The sequence below is a fragment of the Patiria miniata genome, unplaced genomic scaffold (genome assembly GCF_015706575.1).
Source record: "Patiria miniata isolate m_02_andy unplaced genomic scaffold, ASM1570657v1 HiC_scaffold_3, whole genome shotgun sequence".
In the NCBI taxonomy this organism is placed as follows: domain Eukaryota; kingdom Metazoa; phylum Echinodermata; class Asteroidea; order Valvatida; family Asterinidae; genus Patiria; species Patiria miniata.
Genome location: NW_024037069.1, coordinates 43,007,858 through 43,024,120, shown reverse-complemented (window position 1 = coordinate 43,024,120; position 16,263 = coordinate 43,007,858). Strand labels below are relative to the sequence as shown.

General features: G+C 37.7%; 1 protein-coding gene across 2 annotated transcripts in view; it reads right to left on the bottom strand.

Annotated features, from left to right (window-relative positions):
• Positions 1-4,793: 4,793 nt before the first annotated feature.
• The window catches only part of LOC119737746 (N-alpha-acetyltransferase 60-like), a 28,208-nt gene continuing 16,738 nt past the window's right edge, over positions 4,794-16,263 (bottom strand). For both annotated transcript variants that reach the window (XM_038212308.1, XM_038212309.1), the window contains exons 5-6: positions 6,680-6,914; positions 4,794-6,019 (exon numbers count right to left, since the gene is read on the bottom strand). In XM_038212308.1, coding sequence (XP_038068236.1) covers positions 5,476-6,019; positions 6,680-6,914 — 779 coding nt within the window. In that variant the 3' untranslated portion in view covers positions 4,794-5,475. The remainder of the gene's footprint in view (positions 6,020-6,679; positions 6,915-16,263) is intronic.

Genomic DNA, 16,263 nt, shown 5'->3' with positions numbered 1-16,263 from the left:
TAATCTCTATTTGTCAGTTCTGGAGGAAGCATTCTCAAAAAGTGCAGTTTGTTTTGTGTGGGGAACTTTCCTGAATCCACCAAAATCCATCAGAACCCAACAAAAACCTCTATGCAGCATCACATTCTTTAATACTTCATACAAAGAGCATCAACATCAATCCCCGCGTAAAGTAATAGTGTCTGGGCTGAACCTTCCTCAATCCTACAGGATCTTTCAAAACCCTTCGCAATCCACCGGGAGCATTTTCAAGGGTTTGGGAGGGTTAGGGTTGAACTTCATCTTTTCTTTACAATCTACAGAAATCTTCCATTATGCAGAAACCAAAAAAATAACCAAAACCACATTCCTTGTACATGTACGGTACTTCTTTTAAAAAGCATCAAGCCCTATGCTAAGTACATGTAAGAGTGTCTGGGCTGAATCTTCCTCAATCCTACAAAAACCTCCGAGATTTTGAATGATCTGAAAGGGTTTGGGTTAAAATTCACCGTTTCTGTACATTTACATCATTGTTTTTTACTGTACAATCATAATTTAGCAAACTATAGCAAACTATCAGTAACATGCACACGTGTGGTCTACATTAACATGTATAAAATCAACCCAAGCCTATCCCTTCTTTTTCCCCTCATTTTGAGCCCACGGAATTAATCCATCTTGCGGGATTTGATCAAGGACAACCCATAATTACAATCACCCCCAACATATGAAGTCCATCGATCCAGTTGTACGGAAAAAGCCCTGGACTTTGCTCATCGCAATAACTCGTCCAGTGATAAACTACTACCCAGGTGTTGGCAATACAAGGCAGAAAATTGGAATCAGAAATATTTTTCAGGTCACTGGATCTCAATTATGCTCATGCACCTTGTACTTTAACCAAACAATCTACAAATTGTGCAAAATTTCTAGAGATTGAGATTTTTTTTTAGATCAGTTTAATGTAATGTATGGACCAACTGTATGAAATTACATACATGTCTATATGTACAGACTTATTTCACAGATTCATTTCACTACAAGATAAAAAATACTCAGCTTTTTCACTTCGATATGTTATAGAATTTGGGATTCTGATCAATTTGCATGTTAGGTGGATGAAAATGTTGACATTTCCTTCCGACTTACGTTGAGAGAGATTTGTTTAAAGACATATAGGATCATTTGTTTTTTCATGCATTTTGTTCTTTTCTTAACACCACCACTCAAAATCATTTAAATGATCCTTTACGCCTTTACGAACCTGTAATTCAAAAGTAGCTCTAGCGACGTCGGACTCCGACCTAGAGTCAGGCAACACACAATGAAAAGTTACCAAATAAGTCAATCAAATAATTTCCCTCTATTTATACCTAAACAAATGTTGATATAACTGTATGGGCACTCTAGAACAAACAATGCCTGCATATGTTGCTGCGTCGTTTCCTTTGGGGTTTTTTTTTGCCCTGGCTCAAGCACAACATCATCAATTTTTGAAAGCTTTCGCTATTAACTCTCTGCTGATTGAGTGTGTCCATTTTTAGACCATGAGCAGTTTCATAACGAAAACCATAAAAAAGTGTAGGCACAACAGTTATTTTTGGAAATCTCCAAAGATATGTTATTGTAAATGCATCTGATAGGTAATTTAATCCAGGGCACATGGGCAATCCAGCGTTATGAAAGGAAGTGTAATGTCTTGACAGAGCCAATTTACCACGGTATCTAATTATTGATTCAGAGAAATGATCCCAAACTCCTAGCCTGTAATCTCCTAGACCATTAATAAATGATGGATGTCCATGTGTAATATTTTAAAATACATTATCGTGGTCTTTTCTGCCAATAAATCCTAAGCATTATAAAGAGCTTACAAGAATCTAGATTGAGTTATAAATAGCAACACAGCGATATAAATCTCCATGCACAAGCAAGCCGAGGCATGTGTGATTTCCTTCAAGAAAAAGCCCCCCAACTTTTAAATTTAAGTGAACACTACAAAAATCAACAATTCTGTAGATGATGCAATAATAATAATGCCCGAGTCTTATACAGCGCACCTATCTACCAACATTTAGGTACTCAAGGCGCTGGTAATGATGTCTATTTTTAAAGAAAGGTACATGAAGTTTATGAGAAATATGAGACCCATGATGTAGCACCTTTATAAGGTTTTCTAAGGTGCTGCACAGTCAAATATTTGACTTTTTCTACTGATAAAAAAAATCTGCACTTCGTACAACACAAAGATGAGCCATGTCTGATGGGCATTATGGAGCTTCACGTATTAAAATGCTGATATTGTATCGCCAAGGTTTTCCAGCTAGCTTATTATCTAAGCTATCTTTGTTCGTTTGACCTCATCACCACACGACCGGCCATTCTATTGTGTAACACATTGTACAGTCTGGACCCGAGCTGCACTTTGGCCAAGCTTTCTTTCAATGGATTAAAAAAAAACAACTTGGGAGTGACCACAAAACAACAGCTGTGCTTAAATGCCACAAAAGCAGTCATGTTTTCGTAAAACAAGTTTTGAAGAAAAAAAAAGGTTTGCTAAAAATCCTTACAACAAATCTTGTGGGGGATTTTTTGTATATTTTCTTGCAAACTAGGTTTTGATATGTTTTTTTCCCCACAACCTTAACTTTTACTTCCAAACTTTTACTTCCAAAGTACAGAAAATTTCAACTTAACCTCCCTTTCCCTTCTATTTAGTGTTAATTTAAGTAAAGATCTAACTTTCTTTTAAACCGTAAAAAATAAAATCAACTACATCATATTTTAAAAAGCAAAAACCAAATTTGAGCTGGAAGATATTGCTAAAGATTAAAGTGCATGGCTGTTTTCTTCAAAGCCTTGTAAAAGTGGCTTTATGCTGGCTGATACATCAGGTGACTGGTTCTATCGTCCTTGCTTCAGATTGTTACATCATAAATTACACAAACAAACTTCCCATGTACATGTACATTGTATTCAAACAGGATTTAGAAACAGGTGTTAAAAACATTTGATTGTTGAAACTTGATAGGTACATGTATTAAGCAAACATAGCCCTTTGGGTTTGACCTAACTACTGAGACATTTTTGCAAAAAAGGTTCCTAGATCCTCCAAAATCCAACGGCACATTTTTTTTGTAATGATACTTCCATCATGGAAAATGCTGTTATATTAAATTATAAAGTGGTTTAGGTCATATTTTTCAATCCATTAAATTCCCGCAAAACCTCCTGGCATGGTTTTTGAGTGATCTGGGAGGAATTGGCCATCAATTTCCTTGTGCTACGTGTATGTAACGGTGTCTGATTCCTTAAATCCTTCAAAATCTTTCAACACCAGTTGATGGATTTTTGTAGGATTTTGTAGGGTTAGATTTACACAATATCGGGGGAAATCTGATAGCCTGTTTAAGCAATGTCTTCTTTTCTTAGAATCCTGACAAATTTCGATCAGTCCAGACCAAACTATTTTGTTTTTACTTCTTTCAATTTACAAAATTTCCAAAAAGCAAATACCATTATATAACTTCCTGATTGCCCTTTTTAACCTGCCAAACCTTTTTATCACTAGACTACCGCTTTTAACACATCAGAGGAAGCTTGAACTATACTTACAACAATCAACAGAACAGGAACAACCAACATTTATTTCTGTGATGCCTATTACCAAGGTCACATACAGGTACAATGTACATGTATGGCTCATGCCCTTTTCCCAAAAACTGCAACCAATGCTAACTCAAATATGTCATGCAACACATGTGCAGTACACACCGCCTTTCGATCATTGCAGATTTCTTTACATTATTTCATTTTTAACCCTCCCATGCAACCATACACTCTGTGCAAAGTTGTCCTTTCAGTCAAAATCAGTCAAGTGACTGTTTTTAACAGTTAAGAGCTCCCAGCCTACATTGTACATAAAGCAGGATTGACTGGCTGTGACGGTTTGTGCAACTTGATACAGCTATGCTTTGACTGTATGTGATTGATAAGCCAGCTGTGCCTACCACTTGCCTGCTTTTGTCGGTTGACTGAATTTGACTAGTCACGGTGCTTGCTTGAAATATGATCTGACTGTTGGTGACTAGCCTGTGTAAAAGGCGTGGCAGGGGAAGAGGATTGATTTTTTGACTGTCTGTGACTGTTCAGACAGCAGGAGGGTTAATGTTTCAGAAATGCCCAAACCAACAATACAACAGGGACAAGTACCCAAGCATTTCAATAAAAAAACTGACAATGCATACAAATAACTACACATACTGTTAATGAACCCAGGATAAAAAGTAAATGCCACTCAAAAAAATAATAAAGATCTCTGCAAGAATTTACTTGCCCCGGAAGAAAACAAATGCAACAAAGCTTCTCACAAAAAACATGATCATTCGATTCACATTCTCAAAATAAAGTCAAACAAATGGAAGTAAAGCAAACGGAAGATTATGACACATTTTTGCCCAAATTTTTGAGAGCTTTCCAAGAGATTTGTAAGCTATTTAGTATTTATGTACAGTCTAACTGAGACAAAGAATACACATGAACCTATGGTACCAAATTAAGGATTAATTACAACACAAATGTACATGTATACACATGTACACCTACCAAATACATGTACATACGCCTTAACACGATAAAAACATAACCATCTAAACAATCTGATTAAATAAAATTGGAAAATTAGGGGCGCATTGAATGTGCGTATTGTGTCTTGTTAGTTGTTAAACGTGAACATTTAGCACACATTGTTTTTGGATGGGTTAAGTATGTACAGGACAAATCAAGTGAAGTCATTTTTCAATTACTGTTGGTTTTTTTCCTTCGGTTTTAGACTTCATTTTATTTGCTTGTTGAACATAAGCAAGTTATCGCATACTATTTTACTGCACTAATGCTGATGAAAAGTGAAGATTTATTTGCGTCTTTTCCCATTGTATTCACACTATCACACAATTTAGTGACCAAAGTCACCAATTTTGATTTATACAAACTGGCCAAATATCCGATAGACCTTGTCAAGTGCCTTTACACAATCGGTCGAAGATGGCTCCATGAACGTTAAAAAAAATCGAGTCTGGGTACCAAACACACTCTACAGACTTACTGCATAAGGTTGACGACTCATTGGGACCTGACTAAAACCGCCTTGCTCCAACGTTCCACTCCATATTGCAGCGTGCTTGTCCAAGAGGTTCGGGTACCAGACCATCAGTCTGCTCATTGGCAGCTGTGCAGTGTTACAGACTTACATGGTCTCCACACTGCAAGGAATAAGTTGCATGTATTCCTCAAGTTGTCTTGTTCACAAACAAGAGTGTACGTGAAATAGTACAATGTTGAAAATAAGTCGCATTTTCTCTCACTTTAGCTCTGGGTGGATTCATGATTGTGTACAACCCTCATTGAACTGAAGACATTGTGTTCAGTGACTAGCGTTTGGTTTTATCCTTGAAGTATATTGCATATTTTTTACACACTTGGATGAGTTGTGGCTTATAGGACGTGATCCCTCTTGTTCGGGCGTTCGTCTTTCTCGGGGTCGTTGGCCGTACCTTCCGCGCACTGGCCCCGGAACCGGGAGAACAAGTTCGGCATGTTGACATTGGGCATCTTGGGTACGTTGGGCATTTTGGGCACGCTGGGTAGCCTGGGCATGCCCGGTAGCCAACCGCGTCCGCGACCCACGCAGCCCAGATCCGTGATGGATTCCGCCATGGATGCCGTCTCGACGTTCATCGCGCTTGCTGCTGCTGCTGCTGCCCCTGCCGCGTCGCCCGATGCTCCTGGCAGTGCGGGCTGCGTCGGGACGCCGCCCGTCTCTTCCCCTGATTCCTCCCCGCTCTCTGTCCCAGACCCAGACCCTGACTCTGGATCGCTGGACATCTGACCTCGGATGCGCGACACAATGTTCATGTTGACGCTAGGGAGCCAGTTGCGACGACCAGCAAACCAGCTCCTGGTGTGGCTAGCCATGGCGCTGGGTAGCTTGCATGGTTGGATCTTGGATAGGTACAAGCCAAACTGCTTCATATAGTCCGTAATCACAAAACCATTAAGGACAACAATCAGAATAGGTGAGCAGTGTCAAAAAATGAAGTTCAGCAAGTTTAAAATACCAGTTACAAGAAATGAAATACAGTATAGAAATGTCCAAAAATGTTTGATGAGGTTAAAATTAGAAGTTAAGGTCAAATTTAAGGGTCAGAGGCCAACAGGGTTGTGTATCTATAGGTAGTACGGTAACCCGGTAACCGATACAAAAAAACACCAAGTGTACCCGGGTACCCGTTATGGAAACCCAACCCAAAATTTCAAATCTCGGAAGTTGCTGTTGAGATTGTTCATAAAGTCCGCACAATAATACTACCACATCGGTGCATCAATATGGCAAGATTCAAGTATGTACAGTGAGCTTTATGGTGAAACCTGCAACTTTCGCGCGCCCATGAACGTGAAATCGGTCTTGTTCTTCCATGTAGCCTGGTTTTCATTTTGAAATTTCTCCATTTATGACATTTGAAACCTTTATTGTTCATTGTCTGAGAAGTTACTAAGTAATTTGTAAAGTTACGGGTACCAGATCCCATAATCTGGAACCAGTTCCTGACATCAGTGGTCGGGTACTCGGATACCCAGTTCTGATGCACAGCCCTAGAGGTCAAGTTTTAGAGTTAGAATTCGTTTAAGCAAAGGATATATGAGCGTCCATGGTGGTTGTCCGCCGTTGATGTACAAGACGTAGGACAGCCCGTCTTTGGGCTGGCCTCGGATGGCGTAGTAATACGGCAGGTACTCATGCTTCCTGAAGTTATGCTTCTCGTAGAATTTGATGGCAGTGGTGTTAGTGGCTAGTACGTGGAGGTAGGCAGCTTTGCAGTTGGAACGTTCATTGGTGGTCAGGTAGGAGATGAGACGATCCAGGAGAGCAGTTGCTGTAGATTAAAGAAAAGGGGAAAAAAAGAAAAAAGATTGGATTATTGTCTTTTGAATTTATGGCAAAATCACACAAGACAATCTTTTCACAGGCAACCTGGAGGCAACCAAATGCACTAGAAAGTAAAGAAACCCTCGGAAAGACAAAGTACAGTTTTGCGACGGTTTATGGAAATATCTCGGAAACTGACACACGAGTTTACAAAATCTGCTTCTCACAGTCTTCACCGGCATAGCCTGGAACAAGTTGTCTGTAAAGTAGAGTATTTTGTGTGACACAACCTCTTTGGCATTTGATCGTGATATAACCACTGAAACTTTTCCAACAATATTTTTAGTGGGATCCCTTGTACCGGTAGAAGGTGAGAAAGGGAATAGGGGTGGAAGGAAAAACACACGTTCCCAGAATGACATTCCAGGGAAAATTTATGGAATTAGGGACTGAAAAACCCAACCCTGCGTGGGATTTGAACCTGGGTCAAGGACAGTTCCAAAGAGCATGAGATATAATTTTGTTAAGGATCTCCTTGTTGTGCATTTTGTATGGTACATGCACATTATGTACCGGTACGTCATTCCATCCAGTGTTCAGTAAACTAGAAAAGCCTTAATGGAGAAAACAGGCTTTGAAAAAACAAGTACATGTAGCACACACACTGCAACTGAACAAGACAAACACAAAAACAATTTGAATCAGTCTTCCACAAACATTCTTTTCAGGTACATGGTTTAAGTACGGTACACTGTATGCACATGTACATGTATGTAATCAACAGTATAAAACCTTCAAAATGAAATAAAAACAAGACTTAAAAATTTGGATTAAATCATGACTACAGTATAATAGTTTTTGAAAAGCATGTCAAATAGATATGGGTCATTCAAATTAATGGTGTCATTCAAATTGTGACATTTTTTCTGTCCCTGTTACATACATGTACATGTCATGTACCGGTACCTCGGTACTTTGTAATTAATCCTTCAAGTAACATTCAGAATGACTTCAATCAATTTCGTTTTTGCTGGGTAGGTAGTTTGCTATTCATAATCACGCTTGGAGGATGACTGCATTAAGAAGTGCATCAGAATTATAAAATCATAGATGTCAGATATACGTGTACAAATGTATTTGGGAAAAGTAAAATTTACAGAATGACCCGTACAATTTTATCTTTGTAATTTTCTTCAAAATGTGGTCATTTTGGGCTCACACTATAGAGAAAGGAAAACACTGGGTGTGCATCAATCTTGACTGATATGTCTTTAAGGGAAAATACAAAATTTGCAAACATCAAAAAATAAAACTACCAAATCATTTTGAAATACCTTGCTGGACTGTTAGTGAATGACAGTGTGAAGCATCATGTAATATCATGGCACCTGGTATACTTGGTCATTTTCAAGAAAAGCGGTATTTTTGTATCAACTGGCTTTTTTTCAAATACTGGCCCCAATTGACCATAGCACTTGTTTGCAATCGATTACACACCTATGAACGGGTACATGCCAGCTACATGTAGACTGGTTCCCTGACCTTACAATTCCCCAATGTATGTAAACTGCTCTGTTTCTTCTTATATGGAGTCAGGGAACCAGACTACAGGAAAATGATTGTTTTTCTTGGTTTTTATAGCATTTTCGAACCCAAAACCTCAAAAAAGTCAGTGTAACTATATTTGCTATATATTTCCAACCCCCCAATTCCATCCATTTCTGAAAATTACAGCAAAAGCAAATGATGTATGTTCCCTTTAAGCTATAAGTAATCCCTATGCTACAATGGGGCAGGCAAGTGCACTGAATCCCACATGCATTTTAATGGGTACCATCTATTACAATTTGCCAATGGCCAAAGGCGATAAACGATAATGGGCTAGACGCCTACTTAACAATAAGTTTCCTGGGAGAAGTTAGGCCGAAAATACATGTATCCCTGGCAACATAAAATATCTCCATGGATGCTATAAACTTTTAGCTAGATTTGTATACGACCTGTGCCTGTCCATGTTAGCACATGGGTCATTCCATTATAAGTGTGGGGTCCACAGTGTGACATTTTGACCCATAATGTGCCATGCAAGTACCATTAAAATTAATTTCGAACTATTTTGTATTTGTTTGGCAGATCCTTTTTTTGTTACATAATCACTCCTGAACGTGTACTGAATTTACAAAATCTTATACCGGTACATATATACGTTTCAGATATCACAGGGACAAGAAAAAACCAAACACCCAAATTTATGGAATACGACCCTCATGCGTTTTGGAAGATTCAGGAAGAGTTACATGAATGAATGTCCTGCAAATCAAGGGTGATGTTTCCTTTTGCAGGTTACACGGAAGTTGTTATTTTTGCACCAGGTAATCCCAGTGCATGTTGGCATGCCTGTGCTTCAAGTTTATAAAAAATCTTGTACATGTGTGAGCATGGCTATCCTTGAAAACTGCAGTTAACTCTGATCTATGTAAATGTCCAACTACGTACTGTACATACAATACATGTACATGCATGATGTACATTAGTAAAATGGGTATTGTCATGATTGTGAGGGTAAACCCGAACACCACTGGAAACCTATTGAGTGGGCATGGTAAAAACCGATCACAGAAAATTTCCAAAAGGCGATCGATTTTGACTATTTCAACGATTTCATAGCAATTCACAGCACAACATGAACACTTTCCCAAAAGCTGTGTGCTACCGGTAGTCTAAAGTACTTAGCCGACACTATTGGCTCCCAGATCGAAGATTTATTTCACAGCCAGCGGGAGAAAGAATATTCAATCCTCATAGGGCAGAAAATTGTTCAGTGTTCTTCGTCGCCACTTTCGTCCTACACTGCGTTTCACCGGATGATACAAATGCCCCCCCCCTCATCTCCCCCCCCCCCCCAGTATAAAGTTACACTACAGAGTGCACCCAGGGATACAGCCCCATTGTCATGGCAACCAAGGTGTTATCTGAGCAACACATCCAGTGACCATGTAATTGAGTATGACGGGGAAAAAACTGAAGGCTTAAAATATCATGCAAAGATGAAACCTAATGGTTTCTGGTCACAAGGGCATACATGTATGATAACAATTTCTCTCGTAGGTTTTGTAGACTGTGTCCGTTTACATTAAGTTTTCGCCGGTTCATACTGCACACGAATGCAAACTCGAAGTGGATTTGACGTCGGGAAATATTTGCTAAGATTCGGCAGAGTTGAACAGGTTTTTTTTCTAACGGTCCTCGATCGTACGGTTATGTGTTTGTGTTTTTATTCCTCCATAGTCTATGGGAAGAGTATTAAAGGGACAAAGGGAAACACAAATCATTGTCCTCGGGCGAATAGAAATTCTCAACTGTGTGTTCAATCCCACAGATGTACCTGGCATATTGTAATATTCATTCACTTTCGTGATGACTTGATAAGTTGGGCCCAACTGTCCCTGTCAAGCATACATGTAGTGTTGGAAAGAGATGGACCGCTCAGACCATATTGTCACAAACATGTGTTAACAATCAAGATGTGCTTAAACGTCTGACATGAATTCAGTTTGCATATTTTAAAAATTGGACGGACGCTAATGGTAAACAACATGTACATGTGAGGGCTTTGTGACTCTGTCTCATCGCTTGGTTTCACCTTCATTTCTAGGACTTAAGTCTGCAGGTCACGCCACAGCGGTTACCTCTTGCAGCGGAATAATCTGACCTTGACTGGACAGTAAAGCAAATATTGTATCGGTTGAGGTCTCATCAGTTTACAAGATTGCTGGCATCTTATCATCTTAATGAAATCAGAAGTTCCTGGTTTAACAAGCGCAGGCCAGCTTACATGCTGGACTGGCCGTGCGTTATATCTGATGGACTGGTTCACTTCCATAAATTAAAATTTATTTCTTCAATATGTGCTGCAAACAGCGTGGGGGAGGTTAAAGACATTCCAAGTTTAAGGGCCTAGGCATGTTAACCCCAACTCCCTCTGGAGGCATTTTTTTTCTAGGATGCAACTTTAATCCTGCAAAATCCTCACAGCTGCCTCCATGTAAAAATTGCATGCAGCCTCAATCCTGCAAAATCCTCTGTTTTTCTTGAATGTGGTCCTTGGAGGGGTGATCACCACTGCCGCAATACTGCAAAATCCTGCAGCAATCACTGCAGGTCATTAAAACCCTAACCCCCTAGGCCCTTTTTGCTAAGAACCATCCTCAGTCCTCCAAAATCCTCCAAAATTTTTTAACTCCGCCTAAATTTTTCAAAATTGTCAGACAGTCCTGCCTCAAAATGCATTCATCGTCAATCCTCCAAAATCCTCCTCAACCCAAAATTTTGCACTCGTGTTTAAATGAAGGATAACCAACGCCAAATCCTTCAAAATCATCAGACAGTCCTGCCTCAAAATGCATTCATCCTCAATCCTCCAAAATCCTCCAAAATCCTCTTGTGCTTCAATCACCATTCAGCCTCAATCCTCCAGAATCCTCATGTGCTTCAATCACCATTCATCCTCAATCCTCCAGAATACTTATTTGATTCAATCACCATTCATCCTCAATCCTCTAGAATCCTCCAAAACCGCCAGGAGGATTTTGGGGGAGTGAGGTGGGTTAGGGTTTTAATGAAATAACCTGTTGAACGTTCTCACACTGTTTGAGAAAACCGTGAAAATGCATAGATCTTCATTTTTCTGGATGCAAAGCATAGAGTTTCCAGTGAAAGCGAGATGGTTTGGTCCTAACCATCGAGAGGAAATGACGGTTATTCCTCTTTTCTCGCAAATGACAGCATTCTAGGCGCAACGATTTCACAGGATGCATGATCATATTGTTCAATGTTACAATCAAGTAGGATATTTCATGATTTAACATTTTTAACAGTATCTTTTTTGAATTTTTGCAAATGGTATCCATTAGGCCAAAAAAAAATTAGTTCTGCTTCCAGTTTCCCTACCTACTCTCTTCTGACAGCCCCTACCCTAATTTTTTTACGTGAAAAAATGAGAAAAAAGCACAAAAAAACATCAATTTCTACCTTTTACCCTTGACTTCACGCAGATGGCTCCATATGATCATGTATATATACACACACAAAAATTGGCCAAAAAAAAAAAAAAAATTCCATACCTACCTACCTTATTTTCGAATGCCATGTAAACGGAAGCAGAACTATTTTTTTTTTGGCCCTACCTTTATGCAAATTATTATTAGCATGGTACCGTACATATCCAATTACCATGTGACAAACGGCCTCGGTGACTATATACATACCGGTATGTACCGGTACCAAATGTTTATTTTCAAGAATGAATTTCAGCTCAATTCGCAAAAAGGGAAATGAGCGGCAAGTAACACATTACATTTATTTGAGAATGAAAGATTAATTTGCAACCATGGAGCTATAAATACTCAAACCAAACATGCTTCCAGAGCCGTGTGGTGTGTAACGTGCTTAATGAAAAAGCAAACATAAAACTCTAAAAATAGAAAAGTGTAACCACAAACTCACAGGCGAGGGTTGATATCAAAAGTGACATCAAATACACATATGTAAACAACTAGTCTCCATTTTTTTTACAAACCACCCATGTAATGATGTATAGATAAAGCCCTTGGACTTTCACCAAACAATCATCCATTACGATAGCAAGAGTATCTGGGAATCTAGTGAGCATATTTTCTGACGGAAAAATAATATATGAACATTGAAACCCGACAGTTACTGATAATTTCCCCCTCCCACCCCCCCCCCCAAAAAAAAAAATAATGTAAAATTTAAAAAGTATGAAGAGTCTTCAGCCAAACGTGTCAGAACGATCCATTAAACAATTAGGAAAATGATTAGAAATTTCTGTAGCTCTTTGAAAATTACGTTGGCGTGCACGTACATGTACGTGTACATGCACTGCAACATGTACATGTACATGGTTGTAAGCATTGTACGGCATCAGACCTGTAGCTTCACTTTGGTGTTACAGTAAAACTGTAGGCCTATTGTAAAGTTCCGCGGATAAGTGATTTAGAAACAATTTTTTTTACTAAAATGCAAAATTTCCCCCAAATGTCTCTGTACCCAATATTCTGACGCTTTACACCACTTTTATTTCTGTTTTTCTTCGTTGTGTTTTGCTTGTTTGCACTATGAAACAATGTCTAATAATGGCTTAAATAATTTTGGAATTTTTCAAGATGGGTTTGAATGCTTGACCATTTAACGGGCCTCCCCAATCCTCTGTTCTGTATTCTGCGCATGGACAGACTTCTTTGCTTGTGGAAAAAGAAGTACTGGATTTAAAAAATATTTTACATAAATTCATACATACACGTACCGGTATGTAATATCCAAAGCTAACCAACCGGTACATTATAAGCCAAAAACTGGAACCTTTTTAGGCCTAAAAATACTGACAGCACTGTACATGTACATGTATGTTAGGCCAAGGAAAAAAAGTCTCTTTAAAGCAGCCTACCTGGATTGCGGCCAAAGTGCCAGCTTCAAAATAAATTACAAACATAAAATCATTTCCCAACCTACATGTAAATGTACATGTACAAGTTTACATGTACCTGGGTAATTTTTAGGGCGTTACCATCAACACATTTTGTTTTGGCCTTTAGTGCTGCATTATTATCTAGTGTGCATATTTACAATATGTGTAAAATGTTTACAAAAGAAATTAAAGAAGTTAATACAAGGCCTTTTAATTACATGTTCTGAACTGTTTGAAGAGTCGTTACATAACCACTGTTGTAATGTAATCAACTGGTTGCTTCATTAGCATAGATATTAAACAAAACAATGTTTGCACACGATAACAGGTTCTGCTTCAATGTAGGACAACACCAGTCAGAATTGCGGAACCAAAATAATCACAAACATCTGTGCAGCCAAAACAGTAGCATCAAGGGACTTCAGGGATACTCACATTATTAATATTCAACTAACCAATATTCCGATTTTGACAACAATGTATTTGTATTACATGGAGTTCTGGTGTCTAAATATTTGAGAGGCTGCAATATTTTTGTACTATTTTCATTTTTGGGGACTTGATTTTTTGGAAAACCTGGATTTTTATATTTTTTTTATAAAGAAATCTCTGTGCTGTTATTCTATGAAGTCAAAGCACAAAATGTAGGTTAAAACATTAACAAAAAAACTTTTGGCATGGATTATGAACCTTAGTCTCTGTCTTAAAAACAAAAACTTACAATAACACTTCAATTTTCCTTGTGAAAACAAGATGCCAAAATGACTACTGAAAATCCATAATTTTAGCCCCCAAAGTTTTTTTTTTTGGGGGGGGGGAATACTGCATTTGACCATCATATTCCATCTCACTGGTACACCACTCAGATTAAAAGGTCTTGTTGTCGTCTTTTATTTGATACCACATTTAAGGTTGTGATGCTTGTAGTTCTGGAAATTTCATAGATTTTCCACTTTCCAGCCACATTCACTTTTGCGATGAATTGCCTTTTTTTTTTAAATTATGGGCCTAGTGTCTAGTTCTTCCCTGAGATTAAACATTTGAAGGATAGAATTAATGAAGGCACACATTGGTATTTCTTGTTATTTGTGCAAGGAAATATATTTACATTGCCTCATTTTCAGATATAGTTCAGAATTTTGAAAAACATTGGCCAAGGTTTTATTTATTCAGGAAATATTACCCCTTTCATATTTCTCATAAACTTCATTTACATGTACCTGTCTTTAAAAATAGACATACCGGTAACTACCAGTGCCTTCTACCTAATTGTTGGTAGATACGTGCGCTATATACCGGGTAAGACTCCGATATTATTATTATTATGCACTGTTTTGGTAAGTTTCATTAACTTTCAGCAATAATCTGAGACGATTGTTCTCACTGGCTCACAAACGGCTTTTACGATGAAGAGCTCATAAAATTACGTCCATGAAGGACAAATCCCTTCGCTATGAATTCTCCTCTGTTGTTAATTACCTGGGGTGATTAACTCCTGAATAACGAGGCATCACAATGGCACTGTTCATGTACCACTGGACGAACAGATGGTTCGCACTATCACATTCATAACGTGAATTGAACCTGAGCTAGCTTGTAAACAAAGATTCAAACACCATAAGAATCAGAATTATACATTCATGAATACTAGGGAAATTTTATATGAAAATTGAAAGAAAGAAAATTATGACAGCTTTTTTAGTCATTTTATTTTATGCCAAATATCCGATAAACATACTTCTAATCGAATTTTATAACAAGGCTTTTGTGTTTATCAATGAATGAAACCCCCCAAAAAACAAACAAACAAACAAACATGCAAATATCACAAACTCAAAGTACATTCGTGTCAGCCAAAAACCATGTACATGTACATGTATATTGTACATTGTACACTGTAGAAGCCATACATAACTATGTACTGTACACCCATATAAGTATAAAATACACACACGTGTGCATACTGTAGGCCTACACATGTCCATTGTTCAATACCCTTTTCAGCTGACGCCATTTAAGCAAATACAAGTATTTTAACTCCAGTCACTGGAAATAAAATGATTTGCCATTCAATTCTGAGGAATGCCACATAATTCTAAAGATTTGGGCAATTCTCCATGGGAGAGCAAAAAATGTCAAAAATAAATATTTACATATTAAACCTTTTTTGTACTTTTTTCAGACCTCAATTAAATGGGGAATTCAGTTCAAAAAACGAAATTAAAAAAAAATACATATTTTTGGTAAAAACAGTGATTTTTGCATTTTATGATTAAAAACGTTCAGATTTGGTAAAAAAATAAAATTTTGTGTATGTATTACTTTCTGAATTATAGGGAAAAGATTTGATTTATTTTATGATGTTACAAGTTACTAACATTACTCGGGGTCATTAAAAAAAAATCTAAAAGCTAAATATATATATATATATAGTGTAGGCCTTCATTTAAAAATGTCAAAATTAGCACGTAATTCCGTTACCGAAAAAATGGCAAAAGTTACTTATTTCACAAATTTTCTTGTTTTTTTTCTACAAATCATTTATGTTGAGAAAAGACCCTACTATAAACATAAATGAAAAATAAAAACTTTAAAATAGTAATTTCTTGGCATTTTTCCAAGTGGTAACGGAATTACGAAACGGTAACGGAATTACGGTAACGGAATTACGCATGCACAAAGTATGCACACTTCCCCCAGATTATGTACATGTACATGACATATTAAATAGGAGATTTGCATGTAAACCTTGGACAATAACTTTAAATACTAAATTACTTGTTAAATCATTTCCCTCTTTAATTGCTATTATACAATTAAAAATAATCAGGTGTTCCATTGATATTTTTTACTTTTACTATTTCTTTTT